The 14,738-nt window shown below is 42.2% G+C and overlaps 1 protein-coding gene across 1 annotated transcript in view; it reads right to left on the reverse strand.

Annotated features, from left to right (window-relative positions):
* Positions 1 to 14,738, reverse strand: part of LOC147897401 (chromatin modification-related protein EAF1 B-like) — a 75,736-nt gene that overhangs the window by 40,120 nt on the left and 20,878 nt on the right. Inside the window, exons 2-14 of the mRNA XM_087380946.1 lie at positions 6,519 to 6,696; positions 6,381 to 6,435; positions 5,974 to 6,080; positions 4,560 to 5,868; positions 4,205 to 4,327; positions 3,713 to 3,988; positions 2,514 to 2,711; positions 2,315 to 2,398; positions 2,059 to 2,200; positions 1,449 to 1,849; positions 1,247 to 1,300; positions 1,074 to 1,146; positions 673 to 767 (exon numbers count right to left, since the gene is read on the reverse strand). Of these exons, the coding sequence (XP_087237072.1) occupies positions 673 to 767; positions 1,074 to 1,146; positions 1,247 to 1,300; positions 1,449 to 1,849; positions 2,059 to 2,200; positions 2,315 to 2,398; positions 2,514 to 2,711; positions 3,713 to 3,988; positions 4,205 to 4,327; positions 4,560 to 5,868; positions 5,974 to 6,080; positions 6,381 to 6,435; positions 6,519 to 6,607 (3,006 nt within the window). The 5' untranslated portion in view covers positions 6,608 to 6,696. The remainder of the gene's footprint in view (positions 1 to 672; positions 768 to 1,073; positions 1,147 to 1,246; positions 1,301 to 1,448; positions 1,850 to 2,058; positions 2,201 to 2,314; positions 2,399 to 2,513; positions 2,712 to 3,712; positions 3,989 to 4,204; positions 4,328 to 4,559; positions 5,869 to 5,973; positions 6,081 to 6,380; positions 6,436 to 6,518; positions 6,697 to 14,738) is intronic.

Genomic DNA, 14,738 nt, shown 5'->3' on the forward strand with positions numbered 1-14,738 from the left:
GTATCACGAACCCAACATATCCCCCAAACTGGCAATTACAGTTAGGGCTAGCCAGGGCCCCAAGGCCACTGTAAAAGCTTTTTCATCCTAGAAGCACCAAAAAAGAGAAAGATAAGAGGAAAGTTACAAAGATAAAATAAACTTCAAAAAATAAATAAATAAAGCAGAGAAGAGAACACCAAAGACAAGAAATGAGGGATGAACATTGAACTAAACAAAAGGATCACAAAAACATGTCGAGAGCAAGTAAAACAATAAGCAAAAGCTCACTTTTTATGAAATAATAATAATGAAAATAATAAAGATAACTACATAAATAAATTTTAACTTTTTTTTTTTTTTGAAGTGTTAATTGAGGTGAAAGAAGCAAGCTGCTCTTTTTCATCTTTCCAACCCCCATATCTGTATTAAGATTGAATTGTCTCTTTCATTCATGTGAGTGCGCTATAGGAAAACCAGCCATGCAATAGGACCAAAGAAAGTTCTATAGGTGATGCTGTTACAGACTTCTTGCCTTGTGTGTAGATTCTTTTCACACTGGACAAGACTAGCTATCCATTAAAATAAATACAAAGATCAGGTTCTCATGTACGTTGCATGAGAGAAGAGTCAGACTGTGGGCATGGTGGGGAGACACGGATTCAAGGCAGCATCTATAGTGTTTATCCTCACCTTTCCAGCGTTGTATTTCCTGCTTCGGTCACGGCTGATCATCTGTTTACTCAATCTGTCTGCACAGCATGTATTTTTTTCTGCTACATGTGATGCTGCAGCAGTAGCAGCTGCATTAGGTATTTCCAGGTAAACATTGAAACGAATTTTGTAAGCTTCATTTTCAGATGGCTGTAATCCTTCAATCTGTGGGACCCGAGGAGTTTTGGAATCTGTGACCAGTGCATGGCTCAACTTAATTGACATGTATCAATTATATACAGAAATTTGGGCACACATGGGCAAAGCAGTACCAAAATCGCTGATAAAAACAAGGGAACGAAGCATTGATTGTTGATAGGTCCCAAGTGCAAGAGACGAATTAATGAAACATATTGCACAAAACTAGGTTCAATATTTACCAATCTCATTAGGTCCAGGACTGCCTATGCCAGTGTGTGACAGTCGCTCTCCTTTGTTTCTAGATAGTTCCCTCTATGGACAATAGAATGACAAGTTGCTTTAGTGGGCCTAATTCATCTATGGCATGTTCCTGGCATGCTTTCAGGCACAATGATAACTGTGATAGATATACCTGTCTAGATTGCTGATGAACATGCTGCTGCCAACCCTGCTTTGACTCTGCAATCTGTGACATATAAGCCATCAGAGAACACAGAAATATGTAAACGACTAGCACAGAAAGCATCAAATCTAAGTAGAGATAAAAATTCAGAGAATGACTATGATGAACTGAAAGGCATGATCGACTAGAAAAGAGGGAAGAGTAAATGCACCTTTTCAGTTGAGAACGCATCTACCTCAGGTGCAGCTGGAGTGCTAAACCCTCCATCGAAGTGCTTACGTTTCTTGTTCTTCTTTGCCTTGAAAGGACTATCCACCCCATCAACTAGTATGTTTCTTGCAAGTGCTCTGTTTGATTTTGTATCGATTGCTCTTTCTAATATTGATGATCCTTCAATCAAGTCGTCCATATCATCTTGTTGTAAGTTTGTCGCACCACTTGAGATATCTGATCTAGCAGGATGGCCTGCTAACCCAGACATCAGACCTACACAACGACCAGCAACTCCTGCAGGTCTCTGTCTTTTAGCCAGTGCAGACGTGCGCATTCGTTTTGTAGGAATACTTCCAATATTCCTGTTGCTTGGACCAAAAAACCCTGATGTCCTTTTTCCTGTAACATGTGGGGATTGTGGTTTAAGAATTTCACCAGCATAAGAGACACCCAAGGAAGAATGAGAAAACTCTGACAAAAGCATGCCAGTTGAGCACCAGTTCAGCCCATTCTATGTTTCCTCCTACATATCATAGCATTGGAATTTTATTTTGTTTTGATTTATGAAAACGGACAGATGCTGAATTCTCTGTCTGGCAATGACAGACCTACTAGAGATCGACCCTCATTGGCAGCTACAGCTGCTCCAAATCCGGAACTCCCTGCTAAATCTTCACGGGCTTCAGCAGATACTTGCAAGTATGCTTCTGCAAATGGCACCTCATGGTCCTTTATTCTCCGCTCATACTCCTGTTCAATCTGAACTAGGTCAGATGAGTCCACAAGTTAAAGGTTTTTTTTTAAGTGTATCCTATACCCACAGTTCAGAAACATTACATACAATCTACTTGTGTCATGACTTACAGCTTGAACAGACTCCCATTCGGATTCAACAGATTGGCAATAGACCTCCATTGCACCCTTAGGAACAATATAGAAAAGGCTTTCCTATTCATTGATATGCTCAATTAGTCGAAATCATCAGTTTAAAAATGGCTTCCATTCTGGATTTCTTGAAAACTTACCTTACAGAAGTAATAACCACAGGTTTTTATGGATATACCTCTACAAGCTGGTCTTCCCATGAATCAAACACTCCTGCCTCTGAGATACGATCTGGAGTGGAAGGAGCTTCTGCTTGTAAAAGCAACTGACAGCCAATAGAATTCTTCAGGAATCGGGTGACATATTCCTGAGCAGGAAGAGGCCACCTTTGGTTTGTCTCAATTTTATAAGCCTTGTCCATTCCCACCTTGGGAGCCTGTATTCAGAGTATGCTGGCATATTAAACGTCACTTGCTTCTGCCTATAACTAGACAAACCTGAACCACTGAGCCCAGTGTAAGGTCACAGATGCTCCAGCCTTGTAAGGAAACTAAACTTCAATCTCTTAGTAAACATTTAAAAAGTACCAAAACTTGCATTGGTCATCTAAAGATCTCTCATTAAAAAAGGTCAGTCATCCATAGTCTGTCACAGTTGCAGAAGCAACTCAATATCTATATAGACACATGCACACACCCATATAAACATATACATACATATATACATATGTCTATCCGTGTGATCACGTAAACGTACACCTGTGTGCACCCACACACACGCAGAAATTAGTTAATTAATTAGAAAGACATGAAACAAAGCTACGAGTAGAAAGGACATTCACTTAGCCAATTCATAAGCAAAGCTACACTTATGTTGCAGCGATATCACAGTTAGATAGAGACTGGAACAAGGAATAGCAATTGAGCAGACAATGACGAAATTCAATTTCTGATTCAAACTGATGAGAGACTAAAATTTTCAAAAACTATGCACAAACCAATGGAAATGCTGTGCTAAATCCTTTTAAAGCTACAATGGTCAACTGTAACCATCAAAAAAATTATCATTACAACTCACAATATGCTGAAAACAGACACGGAATTCATAATAAGCTGTTAGCCCTTGGCAGACCAGCTAGCCAGCAAAAGCTTTTCCACCAATCTAAAAGCTACTCGAGAGGAAAACCATACTATGAGTTGCAAAGTTCTACTACCACAACCCAACAAAGAGATCCCAATGAAACGTTTTCCAGATGAATGTAAGATTATCCTTTCACCCTCATATTATCCAAGCTGGTGGGAGCAAAATGCAAAGGTGTGACCATCTTGCCAAAAGCACTGAATCTGTGATGTAATTTATGCATTACAAGGCTTATCTTCACACAGCTGCAAGCAGACACTGATTCAAAACTCTCCTTCAAAACAATGAAAACTATACCTCATCATGAGAAGCAACATCAATTTCCATGGGAACTGTTCCACTCGCCATTTTATAGCTTGACGAATTTGGTATCAAAGAGCTCGGAGCCCTAGCAAAGTCTTTGTGCAGATGCGCCTCTATTGATTGCCAATATTTTGTAACAGCATTTGCCAGACTCTGGGCAATCCTCCGATGATTATTGAAAAGTTCTGTTTCCTGAAGCTCCACCTGGTTTTTACTACTTATAACCCACCTTGCCACCTGTGCAGCAACAGCAGTCTTCCAAAGGCGCTCCTACACCACGCAATCAAACAATCACTCTTTTCCAAATGGAACGTGCATATGTAAAAGGCCTGAGCTGAACAAACCAGATGACATCAATATCAATTTTCATCCAACAAAAACGGTTAACTTTTTGTTCAACCACCTTTCAATGCTCATACATGTGGAGGTGCCTAAAAAGACACTATAATTTCATTCAAATCCCATTCTTATTTCTATGAAATATACCTGCATAAAGTCATTGGCTAACCAATTCATCTCCTCAAGAACAAAATCCCAGTGGGATTTCCTACGACGAGGTTCTGGAAAAGCCTTTCTTCTATCCCATCCTTCATTAAGTTTCAATGAAGCCTGCGTATTATAAATGACTGCTGAATCAATATTGAACGATGCTGATAAAACAGCAAAAATCTGCATTTACAAAACGTGATAAATCCCCGCCCCCCCCCCCCCGTCCCAGTAGCAGAGAGATTATATTTGTGCTTTTTGCATCCACCATGACCTTTGGATCCATTTTCTCCCAGGGAAGTACAGAACCCGGACCCTTATTACTTGATATAACAATTGTACCAGGAGTTCTTACATGCAAACGAATACCAGCACTCTGAGAAGAGCTTGCCCCAGTTGGCTGCAGAGTCACTGCTGCCTGCGATACTGAAATACCGATATGTTTTCTATTAGATCTATTTGATCTTGTTACTGAAATACCAATATGTTTTCTGTTAGATCTATTTGATCTTGTTACTGAGGGACTTAGTACCCCATCCTCAAATTTTAATTTAGTTTCTCCGAGGATCTCAGATTTATCACACATCCTGTTATCAATGCTCTCATGTGTAATAGAGCCAGGCCTGACAGACTCCATTTTTCCTTCTAGCACTTCAAACTGGGGAATCAGCTCGCCAATTGAGCTTGGGGCCTTGACAGAATTAGAACAAATATCATTACTCTGGTTCATCAATCCCTTCTCCCTATTTTTAGCGACGTTTAAAATTACTATCTTTTCTTCATCCATCTGCGAATATCTGTTCACCCCTGCAAGACCATCATCACAAGTCTTCATGCGCACTTTTTCTGTATCCAGAGAACCCCTTGCAGATACTGCACCACCTGTAGAAACCTGCTGAAATGATTTGTCGTTTCTACTGGCAATTGCTGAAACATCAGCTGTTGAATCCACAGCAAAGAAACCTTGTTTGTCCTTATCAATACCTGTACCTAAAGAAGGCAGGCTTTCCATAATTTGAGCATCTTTATTCCAATCTACCACACCAGCAATACATCCTTTCTGTGATATTATTTGATACAAGGAAGGCTCACTTGAAGACATTGTTGCACCAAAGTCTGGTTGGCCATCACTTGTAACAACCCTTGTCAGCCCCTGCCTGGCACCTGAAACAATACAGGTACCATCAGAAAATAAATCATCCTGGCATTTGATGGCTTGTGCTCCTTTCTCTTTTGCAACATCTCTGGTCTCAACAACGTTTTGAAATGACACTCTGACTCCAGAAGAGCCGTTTGGAAAGCTGTCTTCATCCCCCACATTCTTTGGATCGATTGAAGCGTTATATCCATTCTTGAAATGATTACTTTCCTCCTGTGGATATTTTGGCTCATACTCCCCTATCAAGCCTGCTCTAATGCCCTTACAAACACCAAAGTCCTTCTTGGATGCCTCTGTCTGGTCATGTTCAATAGAAGAGCTGGTACTGGTTCGAAGAGTATCATAAGGTGTGCTATAACTACTCTTGGTGGAAGCATCATTTTGATCAAGACATAATTTCCCAGCTATGTCCCAAACCTTTTTAAAATGCAAACCATGGCCTGCACCAGTTTCTATGGAGTCACAATTAGTGAAGGTATTCAGAAAATGGTCGTTATCACTACCCCTGCCACAACAAAACAATGGTATCAGTCACTCGTCATTGTCTCAACAACCAGGAAAAATCTACAAAATCCTTTGATTTGCTCCCTCCAGGGATAGAAATAAAGACCTGAGAAAAGACCTGGGCAGCAATTGCTCAGCTAGTCGACCCGTTGGTGATGAAGACCAAAAGACAACCAATGGCTCTCTTAACTTGAATTCTAAAGGGTTGCCTCCCTACAATGAATCAATAGATAAATGAATTTGGAGCTCAGCAAAGGCAATATTGAACTCATTGGCTGGCATCAGCAGAACTTGGAAACCTAGTACAACATCTACACTGCACAGAAAGCCTTCCAGACCCTTCAGAATTCCAACAAGCACATTGGGCAGGCAATCAAGCAGATATAGTGGCTGCTTTCATCTAAGGAAACAAAACATAAATTGCATTCTTGTATAACATCTCACTGTCATAAGGCTAGAGTTCACATCCATGAACACAACTGCCTGCTTTAATCAAAGGAAACAGTGCCATACCTTCTCCAAAAATTCCAACTCCCTCCGGCATTCATCACGAACAGCACACTCACGCCTGGATCCAAGCTCTCACATGAGCTCACAACAAGATATGCCACATCGACGTTATCATATGAGATGCATGATCAGAGTAAAAACCTGAGCTCTGCTTGAGCCTTCTCAACAGCTGCACAGCAAGATGATGGATCATTATCTATGCCAGATACTGCACCAACTCCTGCGCCCATGGAATCTTTCTCTGCATTGGCTAGAACTTTAGACCCTGGGCATAGTTCAGGGCCTTCCTTTATTGCTATGCTATTTCTAATTTGTTACACTGCAAAACGGTTTCATGTACCAACTTCACATATAAATATAGAACCACCATTTCAAAATGCCAAATGTTTTACTAACTTAAGTCTCCCATCATACTTGAAAAGGATTTCGCTTCTCACACATAAGTAAAGAACCACAATTTTAAAATGCTGAATATTTAACAAACTCTCTCTCTCTCTCTCTCTCTCTCTCTCTCTCTCTCTCTCTCTCTCGCAAAAGATTCACTGACATTCTAAGCTGCAGAAAAGGGAAGAGAGAGATGATGATTACCCCCAAGAGAACGATGTTTACCCAAAGAAATATCTGGCAGTAATCTGTCACCATATGCCAAGTTTTACAGGTCAACAAGAAGGCAAATATACGAGGCTATGGTACAATTGCAGAATGAAAACACAGCACTAAAGCAAGATGCCAAACAGATGCATGAGACGCATGAGAAAATGCTGAAAATGGAAAAGGAAATAGAGACACGTTATGCCAAACTCAATAGCATGGAGCAGCATATGCCTGGGCAAATTGTGCTGAAAGAGAAAGGTCAAATGCAAACTCCACTAGAGACACTAAAACAGGACATCATCAATACTATTGATGATTTGGTCAAGAACAAATTGGATGAGATTGCTTTTACAATGAAGGAGCAGCAAGAACAAAAGGAAAAATCTCTCAACATTCGGATTGTGGGAATAGAAGAGAAAAAAAGAAAGAAAGATGTATTAACGTCTTCGGGAGGCCTCGCGGGCCTATGAGACAAAGTACAATCACAAGGTGACTCATACAATCCACTATGGGCTGAAGCAAGGGGTTTGCTAAGACCCCTACTGAGTGCTAAGGAAAACTCAAAGAAAATAAAACAATACACAGATAGTCAAAATACTCAAAAGGCATATCTTGGTGCCATGGTGCCCTCCTGTGAGATGTGAGGATATCTTGGAGCTACCACTGTCATGTCATCTCGCGCAATGGCGGGGGAGGGCGTGGTTTCTGAGACTTCTGTATCCGACGAGCCATGTCAAGAGGGAAGTGTTACATGCCTACTGCAGTGGAATACTTGTCAAAATAGGCATAGGTGAAGGCAGTATGGATAGCACGTTTCATACTGCTTTCCAGACCAAAAGGGAAGGTCCATACAGAGTGGAGAAGAAATTTGAAAATGACACTTATCAGCTGACTGATTTAGATGGCAAAAGACATAAGAAGAGAGTCAATGGTATCCATTTGAAGAAGTATTTTGCACGGTTGATGGTAGCACTGAGAAAGAAAGAAAGTTTATTAAAGTCTTCGGAAGACCAATGGGTCTATGAGATTGTGAAAAACCTGGTACAAAAGAGCTGTGGTGGTGGAGCTACTAAACGGGCATTTACACCAATGCAAATGCAAAAAATGCATAATGTCAGTACTAAATCCTAAGTACAACATAGTCATGTCGGTAGTCGACTATCTCATCATCATCATCACCATCAGGACATCAGGGTGGATGAGGCAATGGGGACATGAAATCAACGATAGAGTGATGTCGGCCCCTCAAAGGTGCAGCCCTGGCATGTCTCCTGGTCATAGCTCTGCGTCTAACCAAGGCTACTATGACCCCTGTCGGGCGGGACCCGACTCTAAACAGGGAGGGGATGTCCCCAAGTGTGATCTATGTGTCAACCCTCTGTCTGAGCTATCGGGTCACAGGCTCCGGGTTACGGTCATGTCGAGGCCAGGTAAACTAAGACATTGGTTTGCTTATCATGTCAGCTAGCTTATAAAAAGAAGAGTCTTGTCTATAAGTCCATTTTTAAGACCTCCGATTGTCTTGTGAAGCTACACTAATAGGTGTAACAGACGGATGAATTTGTTAATATGAAAGGTGGAGCAGTTGGAAGCAGAGAGAGGGAGAAAACAGCCAGATTCATTGATTTTCTCTAAAAATTCCAGAGGGACAGGGTGCCCAAAATGTGTGAAAGGAACACAGAAGGCTAGCCAAAATCAGACCTATGTACGATATATTTTTTTGTGACTTTAAATGATCTGGTGGTGATGGCCCAATGCCTTGATAAGCTGCTCTGGTTGAGCTCTGATGTGAGAATTCTAATATGATCACTGGTTGCTCCAGAAAGGACATCAGGAGCGTGGAAAATTGAGCATTAATATGTAACATTATCCCTTAATGGTCAATTTTAATTTTGCATCCCTGTCCTGTCTTTGTACCATTCAATTTTTGTGCTACCCAATGGCTTTGTAAAAATATTAGTAATGTACTAGCTTCACTGTGTGATGCAACCTTTTCCTTGATTAAATGGATCCCGCACTTCAACGTGCTGAATTTTTTCCAAACATATACAACTTCTGCTGTCACAGAACACAACTGTGGCATTTAAATCTCCCTTAGAAAAAGCCGCAACCATGTGGCTTCACACACTACCATGTTTGCTACTTTGTGCTCTGCCTCAGTGGAAGATAATGCAATTGTGTGTTGATTCTTACTACTCTATGTCATCACACTTGGCCCTTCGCATTGAGCCTGCCTAATCTACATTTGTAAAGCCATGAAGATGTATGGCTTCACCTCTAGTATAAATCAGTAACAAGTGCATGGGTACCCATTGGATGCCTTGATATTCTCTTGGATGCTCTTTAACGAAACTCCCTTGGCTTCTACATAAATTGGATGCCTTGATATTCTCTTGGATGCCTGGCCTGTGTAATCTTCCTGATGCAATGAAGTTTGGATGTTTCAAAGAGAGATAACTGCGGAATTTGCTGCCTTTTGTGAGCTGGTTGCTGGCAGCCACTAGAATCACATGTTTTGTGCCTCTTTCTGAGAGCTAGACAGAGAAAATTTGCTGAGAATGCACGCTGAATTCTGAGTGTTGCAAATCAGACCTGATGTCTTCAGTGTATGGTTGTGGTACATAAAGATTTTGCAAAAATGTATATTGCACTTGAGTTTGGTCCAGATATAGAAGAAGTTCACTTTGCCAAAGGCTCTCATGTTGATGTAATCTTCTTTGGAAACCACGGAGACTATTGGTCTGTGATAGTACATGTGAATGGTGAGGAGTGGGCTGAAGTAGAATGGTTTCTTGAAGACATGTGGCCTGAAGATGTTCCAAGTGTTGATGTGTGTAGAGATGAAGATGTTGTATGAGTGTTGCTTTGTTACTGTGTTTTGTTTTCCAATAGCATATTTAGTGGATGTGGGTAGCTATAAAGGCAGGATTGGCTCTAGCACTTTTGTGCATCCAGCCTCTGTCCTCCAGATATGATGGTTCATCCTCCAGATATGATGGTTCCTCCAGATATGACCAATCCGTCCTCTGATATTCGAGGCTGGATGCAGGTACACGGCCTGCATCATGGATGGCACATGGCGCAAGATAGCGGGAGAGCCTGCAAGGGGAGCCAGCAGCCAGGTCGGCCTGTTTGGAGGCTGGTAGGGCTGGTCACAGCCAGCCTACCAGACCTGGAACAAGGGCAGACTATGGGGGCTAGACCCCACACCTGGTTTTATAGTCCCTGGAGGTTTGGTGGGACTTTGGATCTCTCTCTTTTGTATTGTGTCCATAGCTTTGGACGGAAATATATTATTTTGGTGGTTTTTTTATCTGGCTGGTTCATTGTCTATTAAGGAGTCTGCACATCTATGTGATGGACATAAGTTAAAGAAGTTTGTGATTCCACACCCCACACACACTGTGTGAGCTCCTGGGCTATTCTATCAATCTTCTGCTGTGCGTACCCTCTGTTGGTCGATTTCTTACACTCAATGCACATGCATTTTTTGTGAAATGCTCAATGCACACGCACACACACAAAGCCATGCACATACGCAGCTGAGTAGATGTGGCGATAGCAAAAACTGGTTAGAGAGGAAAAATTTGAGCTCTGAAGTGGCTTGCAACAACAGCAAAGGACACAGCTATAATGTTGCACACACGTCGAGGGGCTGCACGAAACCTTATATATACCTTCATAAGACGAGAATATATCCAATAAAAGGTCGTGGCAGTAGCAGCAGGACAGATCCTGGGGCTCCAGGCGTGCTACGTGCGAACCAATACACGATCCTGAAGAAACATGGTAGCTAGCTAGGATCGCAATGGAAATATGGAATCATAATGAAAGACAAAATGGAAAGGAAGGAAAGTACAAGTGCAAGGTAATAACTAAAATACTCACAATGTATTGATAGCTTGATGTTGACTGATATGTTACACAATAGACAAGTGCAACAATATATAGTGTGCCACTAGACTCTAGAAAGTTACAATGTCTATGGAATATCTTCCAATATGACATGTGGCATGTCTAGGACTCGCTAGACTATAAAATCACTAGAACACTCATTTTTTACTCACTTTGGCTTCATATTCCAACACCCCCCCATGAAGGCAAGGTGAGAGACTACTGGAATGGAACCAAGAACAGAACATGATAATGACGGTCTAAGATGAGGGACTATTGGAATGGAACCAAGAACAGAACATGACAATAACGGTCATCAAACTGTGTACCCTATGTAACTAAGAGGCTAAAGTCTGAGCGTGTTTAGAGGTTGATCCAAGCAATCTCATGGCTTGAGACTCAACATGCTCAGAGGCTCACATTATAGCATGGCTACATGACCAGCTCATAGGTCTAGGAATACACCAACATCCTGGAACTCAGCCAGGCCTGATAATGAGACCTATCAAAGCCAATACATGGCTCCCACAATACATCCCCCTCTAAACCTATCAAAGCCAATACATGGCTCCCTATCAAAGCCAATACATGGCTCCCACAGTACATCCCCCCTTGGCTTCATAACAGGACATGTTAGGAAGCCACATACCAAAATAGAGAAACCAATACATCTTTTTAGGAGGACTATCCAAGGCAGAGGACCTTTAGGGGGACTACCCAGGGCAGAGGACCCCAAAATACATCAAGCTGTAGGAATAATAAAAATAGATCTCTTAGGAGTAAGAGATGTCCTCCAAGTAGCCACTACACATGTGTACACATCCCTGCGAATCGATGACGATGTCGATGAAGCACTAGGCATGGATGCCCCAAAATCTGTGTCGGTGAAGTCCATGGGGTAGCTACATGAAGCGGTCATGGCATGACTCTCAAGATAGAAGATGGAGAGTCACCTAAAAAATTGATGTAGAGACCGGAGGTGCCACAAGGACTAGTAGAGTCACTCAATGTGCAAGCCTAGCACCACGGGCAATCAGAGAAGCCGGGAAGTAACCGTACCTCACATCAAGATCATTTTTCCTTATCTTCTTGTTGCAAATTAGTGTGGAGTCTACACACCGTTATAGAAGGCGGATGAGGTGTGCAATGTGGCAGCTCGAATGGCGAGAAGATAGAGCTTCGTGGGCAACAGGAGAAGCATGAGCAGCAGCAGCAACTGCGTGGGCAGCTAGAAGCAGTGTAGGCAACTAGATGGCATGCAAAGAGGATAGCTATGTGGGCAGCAAGAGAAGCTGCGTGGGCAGCTACAGCTTAGCTTCGTGGACACCAACTAGAGCAGCAAAAGATGGAGGTGGAGATCAAGATAGTGGCAGTAGGCTGGAAACTATCATCCTGTGAACTCAAGAACAAAATTCGCGCGCAAGAATAATTTTCGTCACTTTTTGCAGAAGCTATATCTTTTCATAGTAAACTCGGATTGCAATGATATAAAAACGAAAATTGTAGTACTCAAGGTCCTCTACAACTTTCCTGAAGACACAAAGTCGTGATTCTGCTTCCAGATCCAGATAGAAGCGTCACATCATCCGCATGTCACAGAGAGAGCAACAGAAACAGCACCACTCCAAGACGTCTTTGTAGCTGAAGGAAGGAGAAGAGCTCACTAAGGAAAGGGAAGAGAGGTGGCAGAAGCTCAAGTTGGAGAAAACAACATTGGAGGAGAATCCCAATGTTGATGAAGCCTTCAATGGAGAGGAGTAGGGAAGAGGAGCTCCTCCAAGAGAAGAGAGGGCAGCTTCTCTTTCTGGCCACCCTCTACCTCACGGAGAAGCAAGGAGGAAGGGAAGGGCTAGGAAGGAAGGCTCTGATACCATATGAAGAGACGTGGTAGCTAGCTAGGAACGGAATGAAAATATGGAAATCATAATGAAAGGCAAAATGGAAAGGAAGGAAAGTACAAGTGCAAGGCAATAACCAAAATACTCACAATGTATTGATAGGTTGATGTTGAATGATATGTTAGACAATAGACAAGTACAACAATATATAGTGTGCCACTAGACTCTAGAAAGTCACCATGTCTATGGGATATCTCCCAATATGACACATGGCATGTCTAGGACTCACTAGACTATAAAACCACTAGTACACTCATTTTTTACTCACTTTGGCTTCATATTCCAACAGATCCTAGTATAAGTTGTACAATAGAAAAGAGGCTGCAAAAATACAGAATATGGAGAGGCTAGAACACCTCGGGGGGGATGGGGGGGTGTACAGGCTAGGAAAACCCTAAGGGAAGGTGCAGGTCACCATGGCTGCTCTCCAACCTCTCTCTCTCTCTCTCTCTCTCTCTATTTTTTTTTATTTATTTTTTTAGCGAAATCTTTCATTTCTGTGTGGGAAACCCCAGAAAGAGGTAAAAACCCACCAATAAGTACAAAGGAAAAATTTACAAGTAAAGCCTCAGAGCAAAAGTCATGAGGTAGCCAAGTAAAAAGTTACAAAGATCAAATTGGAGGAGGATCAAACACAACATCCTCCAGTTTCAGATTGTTGCTTTGTAAAAATTGATGCAGTGAAGAAACTGCACCGTCAATAAAAACCACTTGTTTTTGGGGAGCCTGAATTTTTGAATCACAGGGTCAAAAACCTATTGCAACATAGGATAAAAAGACTCCAGAGAAACGGAAACATTTGCATCCTAAACAGAAAGAGACTCTGGCACAGTCTTCACAGACATAAGAATTGGATCAATATATGTACTCTCTAAAGAAGGAGCATCGGACGAAAGAGTTGCATCAAATATGTCATGACTCATCATGTCAACTTCAATCGGGGTATCAACCTGAGAGAGAGCATGTGCAGCATCCTGTAAGATCCCCTCTGCAAGGGGCACATCCATATCCTAGGAAGAAGGAGGCTGATGGTGCTCAATCCTGAGCTTCTTTAGCAAGAGAAAGCTTGGCCTGTGATTTATCTACCTTCCTCCAGTAGTGCTTCAGAGTAGTAGAAGAAGGCTTCTCCAATGAAGCCATAGCAAAAATCAGAGGAAAGGGAGAGTAACCTTGACAGCTGAAGAAGGAGCAGGAGGAGTGGTCCTGGATGCAGAAGGAAAATCACGTGCAGAAATGACCAACCTGACGGCACCGATAACATGTTGTAGGAAAAGAGGCAAAATGCAGCCTGATGTGCATCGGATGGGCAAAGCCCAAATCAAGATCCAGAGTAGAGGGCACATGCTGCATCATGTCCCATAAAATACAAAGTCGAACATCTCAAGTAACCTGCAAAAACTCCCGTCTCTAAACATGTATAGGCCTTCCCAGAAGCGCTGCAAGAGTAGGAAGATGCTGAAGAAGAGGCATTGGCAACGCTTTGAGGGTAATTCAGCCTGGACAGTGAGTCAAAAGAGAGGCTGACGGATCAAAAAGCGGATCCTAGGGCATCACATAAGCGAAAAAACCAGCCCCATGAATACCAGCACGAGTAACAAGGCTCTCCACCACATCAAACGAAGAGCAGTGGGCATAATAAAAACCTTTGCCTAGAAAGACAAAGGAGGAGATGCAATCATGACCCAATGCAACTTCAGCCCAATGACAAAGTTGAGCTGTAGATAAAATAAAACCCTGCCCATAAAATAGAGACAGACCCCAAACTGCTGAGCCTATTGAACACCGAAAACCAGAAGGGCAGGATCCAAAGAACAAACCAAAGGGGAAGCCGATGGAGGAACATCTGTGCAAGAAGCAGAACACAACTGGCAAAGAAGGTCTGGCTGGCGTGAAGAAGAAGGACCATCCGCAACATCGAGCTTCGCAAATTTGACAAAATGTGAGGGAACCAAACCACCACGCTTCCTCTGAATAA

This window comes from Dipteris shenzhenensis, chromosome 10 (genome assembly GCF_047967505.1).
Source record: "Dipteris shenzhenensis isolate YYH24624 ecotype China chromosome 10, Dip_SZ_1.0, whole genome shotgun sequence".
NCBI lineage: Eukaryota > Viridiplantae > Streptophyta > Polypodiopsida > Gleicheniales > Dipteridaceae > Dipteris > Dipteris shenzhenensis.